The following is a 13,815-nucleotide window of genomic DNA, read 5'->3' on the forward strand; positions in this document are numbered from 1 at the left end:
GTTATCTTGGCTGATTTGTATTTGTGACAGTATGCTGTTTATATACTAGCCTTATACTGTTTGTAAAATTCAGTGAATTAATCTAAGTCTTATCATCTTAAATGCAAATTAACCTCTGCTGCCGTTAATGTAACCTAACTCTGAACATGAGCACCACAGTCACTGTGAACCAGCCCACCAGTGCTTTATTATAAATTCACCACAGTATGAAAAAATTAATCTGTTTATGCTGCACAAAACTGCTCAGTATTTTCATGTACCATTAGAAAAAAACGAAACCATTATATTTTTATTATATATATATTAAACCGTAGGTCTGAGGTCAAAGGTCATATTCAGGTACTATCACGTTTCCACCAATTGATTTTTTGTCATGAAATAAAAGTGTGTGAATGTGTGTGTGTGTGTGTGTGTGTGTGTGTGTGTGTGTGTGTGTGTGTACTCAGTGAACTGTATCACTTGAGGGAGGTTTTTGTACGACTGTTTTTCACTGTGTGAACACCCACTGACTGTTAGGATAGTGGAGACTCTGACAGTAATAAACTGTTGCATCTTCAGCCTGGACTCCACTGATGGTCAGAGTGAAGTCAGAGTTTGATCCACTGCCTGTAAAACGAACTGGAATCCCTGAATATCGAGTGCTAGCATAGTAAATGAGCAGTTTAGGAACTCCTCCATCTTTCTGTTGGTACCAAGCTAAATGGTGATAGTTGCTAGAAACATAAACGTTCTGACTGGTCCTACACTTGATGCTCACAGTTCCTCCGACAGCAGCGCTCACTGCTCCAGGCTGAGTCACTGTGATCTGTCCTCTGGACTCTGAGGATACAGAGACAAAAACATAAAGCAGCTTCATGGTTTTGTGGGCTTCATTTCAGAGGGACAGATGTTGATAGAGGAGAGGAGTTTGATTCTCTGGACTTTACCTGTGAAGCAGCAGCAGAGGAGAGTCCAGATGAGGACGCAGATCAAAGTCATGTTTTTGATGAGGAGGATTTCTGTGGCTTCTGTTGTGATGAAGGACAGCTGTCAGTCATCCAGTGTTCAACTCTCAGGACTATAAACTCTCCCAGAGCACTGGAGCATGGTGCTGCTGATGCAAAGTGCCTCTCTATGGAAATACCTCATTTTGCACAGTAATCCATATACAAAAATTAGCATGAAAAATACCAAACTGTTAATACTTCACCAAGTGTAAATTTTTCAGAATGCAAGAAAATGTCATTAGTTATTAATTTTTCATTTCTGCAGTTTAATAATTATAATTTGCGCACATTTGTCTATATAAGCAAAAATTCTGCTATAATTGCTGATCATGCATAGGGTAGAATAACACAATCTTTATATGTAAATATACTAATAAATTTGCTGCAGACTAAAAATAAGTGAAGGTACAACCCACTGGACCATATTCAACAGGGACACACTTCACATAGGATTCATTATGTCTGACTAAAATTAATGTAAAGGATCACACTTAATGACTGTGGACTTATAAAATTTAGAAATACCTTTACAATACTTTAAGTATTCATAAATCATCATAAAATGTGTTATTAGTTATTTGTCTTAGGAGTTTGGAAAGAAAAGAGTCTGGACCTCTGTAAGTTTCTTGAAGATGTTTCATCCGTGAAGTTTCTTTGGTTCTAAAAGGCAAATGGTGGAAAGTCCCAGATTTTAGGTCCTAGTGGGACTTTTCCCTTAAGAGGGACATTGATCCACCATTGATCGTGTGCCTCATCACATGAGCCCAGGTGTGAAGAAGGGTGTGGGTCATTTTTAGCAGAGGTTTCAGGTGAAACCATTGTGAGACCTTGTCTCACCCTATCATGTGACTTATTGAGATCAACTGAAACAGGATGTGAGTGGACATTCAGGCGTCTGCGAAGGATCCCAAAATCGGATTATAGGTGACAGACAGCTGATGTTGTAAGCCCCGCCCTCTGTTCAAGGGTGGTCGTTCACAGTGGACATAGTGGGCTTTACTCGTGTGTTCTTCAAATTATAACAGCTGTTTATTATCTTGTCATATCTTAATCTTTGTTTCTGAGCAACAAGCCACAAAATTCTGCATCTACGTTTGCGACGTGTGTCTGTGCTGGCAGTATTTCACTCTGGCTTTCTGATTCTGGACTTTTCATATTTAAAATGCCAAACTTTTATGTTACTTTTTATGTTTCCCTGGAAGAAATAAACAACAGAGAATAACAGGTGAGAAATAGTTTTTATGAGAAATTACTTTTGCAAACAAGTTTTATTTGTCATATCAAAGGTATTCCTCATGTGCATAAACTAATATCGTGCTCAGGTAAAGAATAAAAAATGAACATAAGCATGAACATTAAATGAATGTAACCAAAATATGTTGAAAATTACAATGAATTAGTTACAAATTAAATTTCTGTCAGTTATTTCCTGTAATCCTAATTTCTCTAAATGTCTAAATGTCTCTCTGTAAAGACTGTTAACATAATACTGAGTAAGGAGGGACTCTGTGACTCATCTGCTGCTCTAATCTCTAGTCAGATGTTGCCAGGACGGGACCCTCCATCCCTTAAAATGATGAAGCAAATCTGTCAGTTAAAACTTTAAACTATAAAAAAAATCTAACTTAAAGCAGCTACAAAATTGTAATATTAACTTTAAATATCATATTAAATAACTACTACTGTGAACACAAGAGAAGCATTCAGGTCTCAAAACTCATTTTAAACTGAGCTAAGTCATACATACAGTTCTAGCATTTGTATAAAAGTAAAATGCTTGAAAATCAGAAGAAAACTCAGCAACCTTTGATGATTTTAATTAAAATTAAGATAAATACCTCTGGCTGCGTAGACAATGCTCATGTTACAGGAGTAATGTCCTTGGTTTGAATCTATGCTTTAATCTTTAAACTTCTTTATTGAGCTCTACTTCTGTGAAATGTGTCACATGTAAAGCGTTTAATTTAATAATAAAGTACAATAAACCTTTCAATTGATCAGCCATGGACGTGTTGGCTGTAAAGCTGTATAACAGTGCTGCTCTCTTGTGGCCTGTGTGTGGTATTACACACACGTGCTGATCAGAGCTGTGCTGTCCTTCCTGTTGAAGCACTCACTATAATCAGTTATTCATCATATGGCTATAATGTAAATGCTTGAGGAATAATCTTTATTATATAGTTTTTATAAATTGTATTTTTCTTTGAATCAGAAAAACAACATGCATTGTATTTTTTGCTTGCAAATATCTTTATGTTTTTATGCGATTTACAGGTTTTTTTGCATTATATGAAACATATTTTCTCACCCACTCTCTCTCGCTCGTCTTCTTTCTGTGTTTCTTTCTCATTTCTGGCACAAAGCTCACAAAGATAAAATAATAATAATAATAATAATGATAATCCTTTTTATTACTTGCATCTCACTGAGTGAGCTGTTAGCTTCCATTGGACATTATCTGTCACAATAAAACTGAAACTGTACTTTTGTTTTGGGGCATTATAATGACAGTGGACATTGACAGCAGTGTCATGATCTCAATGACAGTTCTGACTCCTCTGAAGCATCGAGAACTCTGTGTTAGGTCCAGTATATCAAATGGTTTGGCAGGTAGGGACTTACAAACATGATGGGAAAGATAATGTTCCTTGTTTACCCCTGAATAAGAAAACTTTATTAGCCTGAGTGACCTGACCACTCTCTTTCCCTTTGTTCTTTTCTCTCCTTGTTGGTTATTCAGCTAAAACAAATGAAAAGCAACCCCAATGTTTTTTTTTTTACAGAAAGGCTCATTGGATCTGTTAATATTTGGTGGTTTCTGTGTTTTGAATCAAAATATTCAAAAACTTGGAAAACTGGGGTATTCAAATAGTTTCATATTTCCTGCTCATGGACATATTACATCATGCGGTGCTCATGGATTAATAACCCTGTCATAATGTGGCAATGACAAAAACACATCTTGTATTTAGTCACAGGACTTGTTTGCAGTTGTGAATAAAACTTTTCTGTCTGCTCGTCTTCTCTCCATCCCTCCCTCTTTTCTCCCTCCTCACTGCTCCCTCTTCTCCTCCTGGGCTTCTTTGTTGATGACGTTTTTGAAGAGCGTGATCAGCGGCCTCTGGCTGCGCTCGTCCCAGCTCTTCATGAACCCGCCGTAACGCTTGCTTGCCGGCAGGCCGCCCCAGCGAAAGTGCTTCATCTTGTACATTTCATCTTTTCTCTCATGGCTGTCATCTGGGACCTCCTCCTGCCCCCCATCTGCTAACTTCCCCTCGTTTTCGTCCATCGTCATCATCTCACCAGCGAGCTCCCGCTTTTTCATCTCACCGGGAAAAAGCTCCGCCGACTCCTCCTCCAGACCGTTGGTGGTATAGATTTTAATCGGGCGGCGTTTTCGCCCAACAGGCTTCCCCCAGCGGAAATGCTCCATGGAGTAGGAGCGTTTGGCCTGAGGAGAGGAGAAGAAGGGCGGAGGGAAAGGTAAAAGAGAAAGAGGGCCCGATGGGGGAGGAGGCTGCAGGTGGGCATCACCAGGGGTGATGGGCTTCTCGTTGTTTTCAAAGTGGCAAAGCTGAATACACTCCTGCAGGACAAAAAGTGCAAACCATCAAAGGCTATCATCTGACCAAATTTTAGATGATAAAGTTTTCCCATAATTCCCTTTGCTCCAATCTCAAATGATGGGAGTTCAGGTGATCCCAGGCTGAAAACCCACCCAATGATGAGTCTACCAGTGAAACCCAGTAAATGACATCACACACAGTGACTCATCTCATATATACAGTCCATCATGATACTGCATCAAATTAATGATTTGTTTATGGCCTTCTGTAAACTTCTCACTTCTCACTATTTATCCTCAGCTCTTGCTTCGACCAAGCTCTTCGACCAAGATGGCGGCGCGTGAACAACGCGAGGCTCAGTGTCTCTCCAGAATCTGCTATTTAGCGGTTTTTTATCTACTTTTAACCGGATTATTCATCCAGAATTGCTGTGCGTTGCTGACCTACAGCAGACAAGAGATTCTGGACATCTGGACTCATAACTCCAACAGTTTTATCGCCGATCTCCGACTCATCCCAGAGATCTCCAGAACACCGGAGGCTGCCCACTCTCCCCGGCCGGGCGGAAGTGCACGCAGACGGCGTCGAGAACGTAAACAAAGGCGAGGTAGGCGCGGAGGGCTACGGGCTAAGCTAAAGCTAACACCACACCGGCTGCCTTTACCCAGTATTTTCCTCGCCAATGTCCGTTCTCTGGCAAACAAAATGGATGAGATACGGCTCTCCATCACTAACAACAGACGGATTATGGACTCAAATGTCATGTTTTTCACCGAAACATGGTTGAACAACAGCTGCCCGGACAATGCTATCGAGTTAGCAGGACGCCACACACACCGAGCCGACAGGCTAGCAGTTGACTCCGGCAAGACCAGAGGTGGAGGTTTGTGCATTTATATTAACAATGCTTGGTGCATGAACTCCACTACTACTGAGAGTCACTGCTCACCTAATGCGGAGTTTTTAATGGTCAAATGCAGACCTTATTATCTCCCCAGAGAACTCACTTCGATCATACTCACTGCCGTGTATATACCCCCTGACGCTAATGCTAGGTTGGCCATGAAAGAACTTTCTGCAGCCATTAACAAACACCAGAATAAACACCCCGAGGCTGCTTTTATTGTTGCTGGCGACTTCAACCACACCAACTTAAAGACAGTCCTCCCCAGATTCCACCAGCATGTCTCCTGCCACACCAGAGGAGACAAGACTTTAGACCATGTTTATTCCAACTTGGCTGGAGCCTACAAAGCAACACCCCTCCCCCACATTGGACAATCGGACCATCTCTCCCTGTTCCTCACACCTAGGTATTCACCACTCATCCAACGTGTGAAACCTGCTGTGAGGACAATTAAAGTGTGGCCAGAGGGGACAGACGCAGTGCTCCAGGACAGATTTAAAAACACAGACTGGAATATGTTCACCAACACAGACCTGGACCAGTACGCCTCATCTGTACTGGATTACATCTCCGAAACCACAGACAGTGTCACCACCCAGAAACGGATCACCATGTACCCCAACCAGAAACCTTGGATGAACCGGGATGTTCGTCTCCTCCTGAAGGCCCGCAACACCGCCTTTAGGTCAGGAGATGCACACGCCTACAGTACAGCCAGGGCTAATCTAAAGAAGGGCATCAAAAAAGCCAAACACCATTACAAAAAGAAGGTAGAAGAACACTTCTCCAACTCCAACCCCCGACGCATGTGGCAAGGACTCCAGACCATTACAGACTACAGGACCACCAAACCCTCCCCCACATCCTCTGATGTCTCCTTCCTCAACGAGCTCAACAACTTTTATGCTCGTTTTGAGCGAGGGAACCCCACAACCAAAACAGACATGACGCCAGACCACCAACCTCTGACTCTCTCCCCCACCGATGTAGGAGCGGTGCTGAGTAGGATCAATGTCCACAAGGCTGCAGGTCCTGATGGCATCCCCGGGCGTGTTCTCAGAGCGTGTTCTGGGGAGCTCACAGACATATTCAATCTGTCCTTGGCCCAATCTGTCCTTGGCCCACGCTGTGGTACCGGCCTGCTTCAAATCCACCTCCATCGTCCCGATACCCAAAAACTCCAACCCATCTAGCCTCAATGACTACCGCCCAGTAGCACTCACCCCCATCATCGCTAAGTGCTTAGAGCAGCTGGTCTTAGCACACTTCAAATCCTGTCTCCCCCCACCCTGGACCCCCACCAATTTGCATACCGCCAGAACAGGAGCACAGAGGATGCAGTCTCCATCGCACTGCACTCTGTCCTCTCACACCTGGACAACAACAACACCTACGCCAGAATGCTGTTTATAGACTTCAGTTCAGCATTCAATACAATCCACCCATCACAACTCATCAGGAAACTGACAGACCTGGGCATCAGTTCCCTCATCTGCAAATGGTTACTGGACTTCCTGACCAACCGCCCCCAACATGTCCGGCTGGATAACCGCTGCTCATCTACAATCACAATGAACACCGGTGTACCACAAGGCTGTGTGATGAGCCCTTTCCTCTACTCCCTCTTCACCCACGACTGCAGACCTGCTGATGGTTCCAACACCATCATTAAGTTTGCAGATGACACCACGGTGATTGGCCTCATCAGTGACAACGATGAGACCGCCTACAGGGAGGAGGTGGATCGTCTGGCTGAGTGGTGCGACACAAACAACCTGCTGCTTAACACCGAGAAGACTAAGGAGCTCATCGTGGACTACAGGAGGAATGCTGACCCACATCCACCCATCCACATTAAGGGGACGGCTGTGGAGCGTGTGAGCAGCTTCAAGTTCCTGGGAGTCCACATCTCCGAGGATCTCACCTGGACAACCAACTGCTCCAAGCTGGTCAAGAAGGCTCACCAGCGCCTCTTCTTCTTGAGGACTCTGAGGAAGAACCACCTGTCCTCAGACATCCTGGTGAACTTCTACCGCTGCACCATCGAGAGCATCCTGACCAACTGTATAACAGTCTGGTACGGGAACTGCTCTGCCTCGGACCGGAAGGCGTTGCAGAGGGTCGTGAAAACTGCCCAGCGCATCGCCGGAGCACCACTTCCTGCCATAAAAGACATCTACAGGAAGCGGTGTCTGAAAAGGGCTGGGAAAATCATCAAAGACCCCAGTCACCCATCACATGGACTCTTCACCCTCCTGCCCTCTGGGAGGCGCTACAGGAGCCTCCGGACTAAGACCACCAGGTACCGGAACAGCTTCTTCCCCACAGCTGTCAGACTCCTGAACTCTGCCTCCTGACATCTGACCCACGTTAAACTCATGGACTGAACATACACACACCCACAACCACTAACACTTTATCACTATCACAATTATCCTAACTGCACTACTGTATAGTTCTGTGTAAATATCATTCTGTACATATGATAATTTTTAATCCTACAACTGTTTATAACTTGCATAGTTCACATTTCTGTATAACTGTACATCTCAGATTTCTGTATAGTTTTTATTTCATATTTATATCCTGTTCATAGCCTGTACATAGCTTGTACTCACTACAGCCTGTACATAGTTATAGTTATAGAATGTTCATAACATACTTCATACCGTGTACATTATAACATACCATAATAGACCCATTTCTGTAATATACTTACACATCTATATTATTGCTAATATATATTGTAATATATCTATATCACGGTTAAAGCACTTTCTGGATGGATGCAAACTGCATTTCGTTGCCCTGTACCTGTGCATGTGCAATGACAATAAAGTTGAATTCTAATTCTAATTCTAATTCTAATTCTAGCTTGTTGGCCTGCAGTTTCACAGCTTTGGTTCAGTCTCAGTGTGTGTGTGTGTTTACCATCATGCTCCTCTCTGAGTTGACCTCCTGACAGACGGGATGGTCCCAGCATTGACTTTCAGCTACTCTGGCCACGCCCACTACTATTACAGCCACCAATAGCAACACAGGACACATTCTCTGTGTATCGGCTGTTGAAATACACAGTAAAAGATAACCACAGTTACAGTCAGGTTAAGTTAATCCTGGCTTTAAATCAGTGTCTTCTTCCAAAATGCACTCTGATAAGATAAGATAAGATAAGATAAGATAGTTCATATTTGCACATTATTGTTCAATTAAACTATAGGTTAGGTTAAGAGGTCAAAAGGTAAGACATTTCTAGCACAAACATCAAATTATACTCAATTTCTTTTGATATATTCAATAATATTCTAGTTTCTAAACTCTACAGAGTTATATATATAATCCCATATTTCCACAGAGAGACAGAATGAAAACACACATGAACGAAATTTCACATGAAGGAAGTAAGAAGTAAATCTCAAACACTAAAATGAAAATGTGAATCAGGCATAAAAATAATTTTTTAAATGGCACATTTTGTTTATGTAGTGTTCTATCAAAAGCTTGCTACATGTGTCGTTGCATTGCTGTATTTAAACACAGTATGCATTCCTAAACATTATATTTATACCAGTCAAACATCAGATAAAGAACTTTTTTATGTAAAGTTAATGATTTCTTTTAATTAAAAAAAATTAAGAATATATGAAACAGAGTAACAAAGTAAAATTCTCTCAAAAATTCACATCACTGTAAAATGCTGAAATTTTTTATATAAAATTATCTTCATTACATATAAACAATCTATTCTGTTACTCTTGCTTTAGCTGTTATATCTTAGAATATTAAAATAAATAAAAGACTTTAAAGTAAATAAAAACCACACATAATGAAGACACTCACCACCTGCCCTCTGACTCTCTGTCTGATGCAGTTTTTTGTTTAGCTGTGAAACAGATTTCTGCTGTTCTGTTCCTCTGATGGACTGACTGATTTTATACCCTGTCACCAAAGCACAAACATACCAGTGATGACGTTCTTACTTCCTCCCATCGCTCTACCCCTCCAAACAGGGACGCTCATCGTTGTTTCGTTCAAGCTTGCAGGACTAAACTTTCTTGGAAAAGCAGTCGGATATTATTTATATTTTTAGTGTCTGAGAGGTCACATCTGTATGCTGGTAAAATCCCACAGAAATATCTCTGAATCTCTCACAACTAAAAGGCTTGTTTGTGATTGCTCCAAAAAAAAGAAACGTTTATTTAAAAGTCTGATTTACAGACTTTGAACAGACTTGGGGACATTTGTGGACAAAAAGCCTGTGAAAGATTCTTTGATAAATGGACAAACTGTACACCAAAAGTGACATTTTTGTTTTATTTTCTAATGAAGCTGTAAAACGTCCTTTTGTTGGGTTGTGTGCATATTAAAATAAATAGTTTTTAATATTTTAATTGTAACGTCTTTTATCCTCTGTAAGAACTTCAGAGTCAGTGTTTGGCTTTGTGGGTCAGTCATGTTTGACAAAAACACTCAACACTCATGATGTTCAGACCACGAAGCCTGTCCTGACTCTGGTTCAAGTTTCCTGCTTCAAAGTTACTTCCCAACAGTAAACACATTGCCTTATTCACTGCTTCATCCGCCTTCCACAATCTTTATAGTTCTATGATGCAATATTGATCAGCACAGAGGTTAACTTAGTGGTGCACAGAACTGCATAGCAAAAACAGTCTATATCTCTCTCCCTCTATGAAGCTGTGCACGATGTGTCTCCAGTGTGATTGTGTGTTAATTTGCACGTGTAGCTGCAGCTTGTGATGGATTGACCCAGAGCAGAGGATTCAGTCACACTGCTATTCCAACCAATCACACCATCACCCCCTGTAGCTTTTCCACTGAGCTTCTTCGTTCTGAATGAGTCCGAAGGGTGAGCTGCCATTCTTGAGAAATGGTCTGATTGGCTAACGTTAGATGGAGGGACTGTTTTTAATTGTTGTATTTTGGTTTGTTTACTTGTTTCTTAGATTACTGTGGTTATAATTTTTGACACTGATGTTTGTTTGTGGTTTTCCTCTTACAGATGTATTATTATTTATTTGTTACATTTATTTATTATTTATTATTAAGGTCAGATATAGTTTTATCTTGGATACTTGTTTTGCAAGCTGGAAGACAGTATTTAGTAAAAGTTACAATTCTGCATATTTAACTTACTAAGCACACCAGTTATGTAATCAAAACATATTTAATTACCTAAAATAACCAAACTCATTATGTAGTCTGACACCTTTCAGAGTCATATGCAGTTAAGCAGATGTACTATTGGACGGTAAGTGTTGAGGTATTGTTGTATATGTATATATCTCTTTATCGTCACACCAGCTGATGATTTTAATTACTTGCTTAGTTTACAATGTTGATACTAATATTTGCATCCAAAGTAGAAAGAAACATAGTTAAATTTGGTACAAATACATTGAACCTGTGAGAATACTCACCTTAGTATTAAAAATGTATTTATAATGTGTGTATGTTATGACATCAGACCGGCAGAAAACTGATAATGAGCTATTTCCATCTGAGCCTGTTTGTACGTTTTCAATGGCATTTCTCTAATTATCAGTTTGCAAGACTACACAAAAATTACCAGGACAAATTTAATGAAATTTGCTGCAGGGAGGGAGCATCTGCAAAAGAAGAATCCATTAAATGTTTGTCTTTATTTTAAAAAGCAACGAGCAATGGCCTTGGTAGACGATTGGCTCTCGAGTGGCCGCCTCCTTTTAGACTGTTATTGACAGATTTGTGTGCAGTGCCCATCAGACAAACAAACAGACTTGATGTTCTCAGACTATAAAGTCAGAAAAACACAGTGAAAATAAATACACCGTGGCAAATCACCACACTGCTGACGCTGATGTTGTTGTGTTGTAAATATCTGTAGGACATTAGACGATTAGTGCCAGACTGACATGTTCAAACAAAGAGGAAGAGGAGGGTCAAATGTGTGAGTCCGAGTTTGGACTTGCACACAAACATTCACTTCTTTTTATTGTCTGAGTCCACAGTGTATGACTACAGATCAACCCAATGCAAACTGCAGACTGCAGACATAGTGAAGTCCTGATGGAGACGGGTGCTGGTAATGGTAAAGGTAAAGAAACCATGGCTTTAAGCTCCACCTTCCTCCTCTTCTCCCTAAAACTCACCAGGAACGTCTCTTTATGAATACTGAGCTCTGACATTTATCACCTTTACATTTTAACATCCATCAAGTCACCAGAGACTCATTTAAAATTGGGGTAGGGTTTGGCTTGCACCCACGCCTTACTTTAGTTATTTAGATACATAAAACTGTAAATAAAACATTTCAGTACAACTCTAAATAAATATGACAGAGTTAATTTGAAAGATAACATCTTCTATTTTCTGAAAACTAGACTAGTTAACTTAGAGCGAAGAATTCAATTAGACAATACTTCATCTTTATCTTTGATTTGACTTGGACTCAAGTTGTCTCAAGTCCTGAGAGCAAGCTACCTGCAGGGGGAGCCGTAGGCGTTCTGGTTTTGGATCCAGATGTTTCATTTTGTGGACGTTGAGTGCCTGTTTAATATCCTGGTCTTCTATTTGGTTCTTACTTTGTTTTTGTTTAAACTTATCTAGTTATGTTTCTGCTGTTAGTATCCTGTTTAAGGCTTCCTTTGTTTAGCCTCGTATCACCATCTGAGTCTTCTCCTTGTGTCACATTGTGTCAAATTTGTATATTAGTCTGTCATATCTGTTTAGTTACTTCCTGCTTTATTTTAACAGTCATCTGTCTTTGGTGCCATGTTTTAGTTTTACTTCTGTAGCTTGTTATTCTGATTTAGTTCAGCTGTGTCCCCCAGGTGTCTCCTTTCTGCTCCAATCACCCTTCTGCAGAGCTGGACTGGCCATCGGGCATACCGGGCATTTGCCCGGTGGGCCGCTGGCGATTTTTTGTTTTTATGGGCCGATGGATTTTTTTTTTTAGGAAGGGTATATATAATGAAAGGTGTTGGATTGGCCAATTGGTCATGATCGACTCTGGGCTGGACCAATTACAGCCGAGGAGGCCGGATGCACCCTCCCCCTTGTTTAGCAATCTTATAGACGAACTAAAGAAAATGGAGAACAAAAAAAGGAAAGGAGGTGTTTATGACTAAATCTGTCATTTATTAATTTTAATATTAATTAATGATCATGTCTCACCTCTAGTGTTCTTGGTCTTAATTTAAGGTTTTTCCTATAGCGATTGACAGATCACGTGACTTTCGCGCATTGCATGCAGGGAACTCGAGGCAAAACAAGTACCGCATCAAATGCAAGCATTTGCAGCACCGCAAAAAGTTCATTCTCCGGTTCCAATACTTTCTTGGTTTTTCTTTGCCGCACAAAAAAGGAATGTACAAAACTAAGAAGAACAATGCCGGACCGTACAAAGACAGACTCGATGAAAAGGCAAAGAAAAGATAGGAGGAAAAAATCAAAGGAGTGAAAGGGTCAGACCCTTACGAGCACACAGAGTGGACAAAAGACGTTAGCGTGCTGCCCAACTTTCACCACGCTCAGATTTATAATTATACGGTTCTTGGAGTGAGTGCATACACTCATGAAGTTTTTAGTAACTTCAGGTCACTGCAACAAGCCCAGGTACAGTTTACCGACGGATGGGTACAGGACCTTGAAATGCACCGTGTAGAACGAAAGACCATCGTACAAACAAAGGTAAGTTTACCAGTCTCACAAATCGTCGTCATAAATACACATTCGTTAACCGTTTATTAATATAACCTTTGAGCTCAACGGTAATTAATTAGTAGTGGAAATAATTTCTGGTACGCATTACAGAAATGTAGCAGTGACAATAATATTGTATGCTGTAATCGCACTGGACAATTAGTGATACAAAACAACTGTTTTATCCTGTAAATAAAAGTATATGTTTTTGTCAGTGTACCGTGGTAATAACAGAAGCGAAACGCAATATTGTGTCAGGACAATTCACTATTTATGCACAATAAATAAAGAAGCATAGCGCGACAATTTCTGTTCAGTGCCAGACTTGCTTGTAACCTATATCACCAATTATGTTAAGAAAAGTGACGTATTAACTACTACAAAACACTGACCTTTGTGGGAATGCTTGGAGCAAACTAATATGTGAGCTGGAGTGTTCTGAGACGTTATATTTGGTATATCCAGACCATCCGTCTGCTCTTACTTCGGAAACATGGCTTAAAAAATTTCTCTTCAACGACGTAATCCGATAAAAAAAACGATCTCTTTACCCGTCAGCTTCCCGTGGCTGTCATGCGACCGGCTATTGCAGTTAATAATACAACAGCTTCTTGCCATTTTTTGGGTTTCTTTTTATCGCTGTGTAACTGAGTTC

General features: G+C 40.8%; 1 protein-coding gene and 1 gene segment (V, D, J or C); both read right to left on the reverse strand.

Annotated features, from left to right (window-relative positions):
* Positions 1-487: 487 nt before the first annotated feature.
* LOC112843580 (Ig kappa chain V region 3381-like) lies at positions 488-981 on the reverse strand. The segment is given in 2 exon segments: positions 488-819; positions 927-981. Coding segments are annotated over 2 exon segments (384 nt in total).
* Positions 982-3,214: 2,233 nt separating this feature from the next.
* LOC100708840 (pro-opiomelanocortin) lies at positions 3,215-9,461 on the reverse strand. Its single transcript, XM_003458584.5, has 3 exons — positions 9,300-9,461; positions 8,391-8,521; positions 3,215-4,572 (listed from the first exon to the last, which is right to left on the reverse strand). The coding sequence occupies exons 2-3, from the start codon at positions 8,505-8,507 to the stop codon at positions 4,039-4,041; spliced, it is 651 nt and encodes a 216-aa protein (XP_003458632.1). The 5' UTR covers positions 8,508-8,521; positions 9,300-9,461; the 3' UTR covers positions 3,215-4,038.
* Between the last annotated feature and the right edge of the window lie 4,354 nt (positions 9,462-13,815).

The sequence above is a fragment of the Oreochromis niloticus genome, linkage group LG22, assembly GCF_001858045.2.
Source record: "Oreochromis niloticus isolate F11D_XX linkage group LG22, O_niloticus_UMD_NMBU, whole genome shotgun sequence".
In the NCBI taxonomy this organism is placed as follows: domain Eukaryota; kingdom Metazoa; phylum Chordata; class Actinopteri; order Cichliformes; family Cichlidae; genus Oreochromis; species Oreochromis niloticus.

What these genes read in the sequence shown, in the direction of transcription:
- LOC100708840 (XM_003458584.5), bottom strand. Translation starts at nt 8,507, where the DNA reads ATGTGTCCTGTGTTGCTATTGGTGGCTGTAATAGTAGTGGGCGTGGCC. An exon ending in ACTCAGAGAGGAGCATGATG is followed by an intron (nt 4,573 to 8,390) that starts GTAAACACACAC and finishes TTTGTCCTGCAG; the next exon opens with GAGTGTATTCAGCTTTGCCA.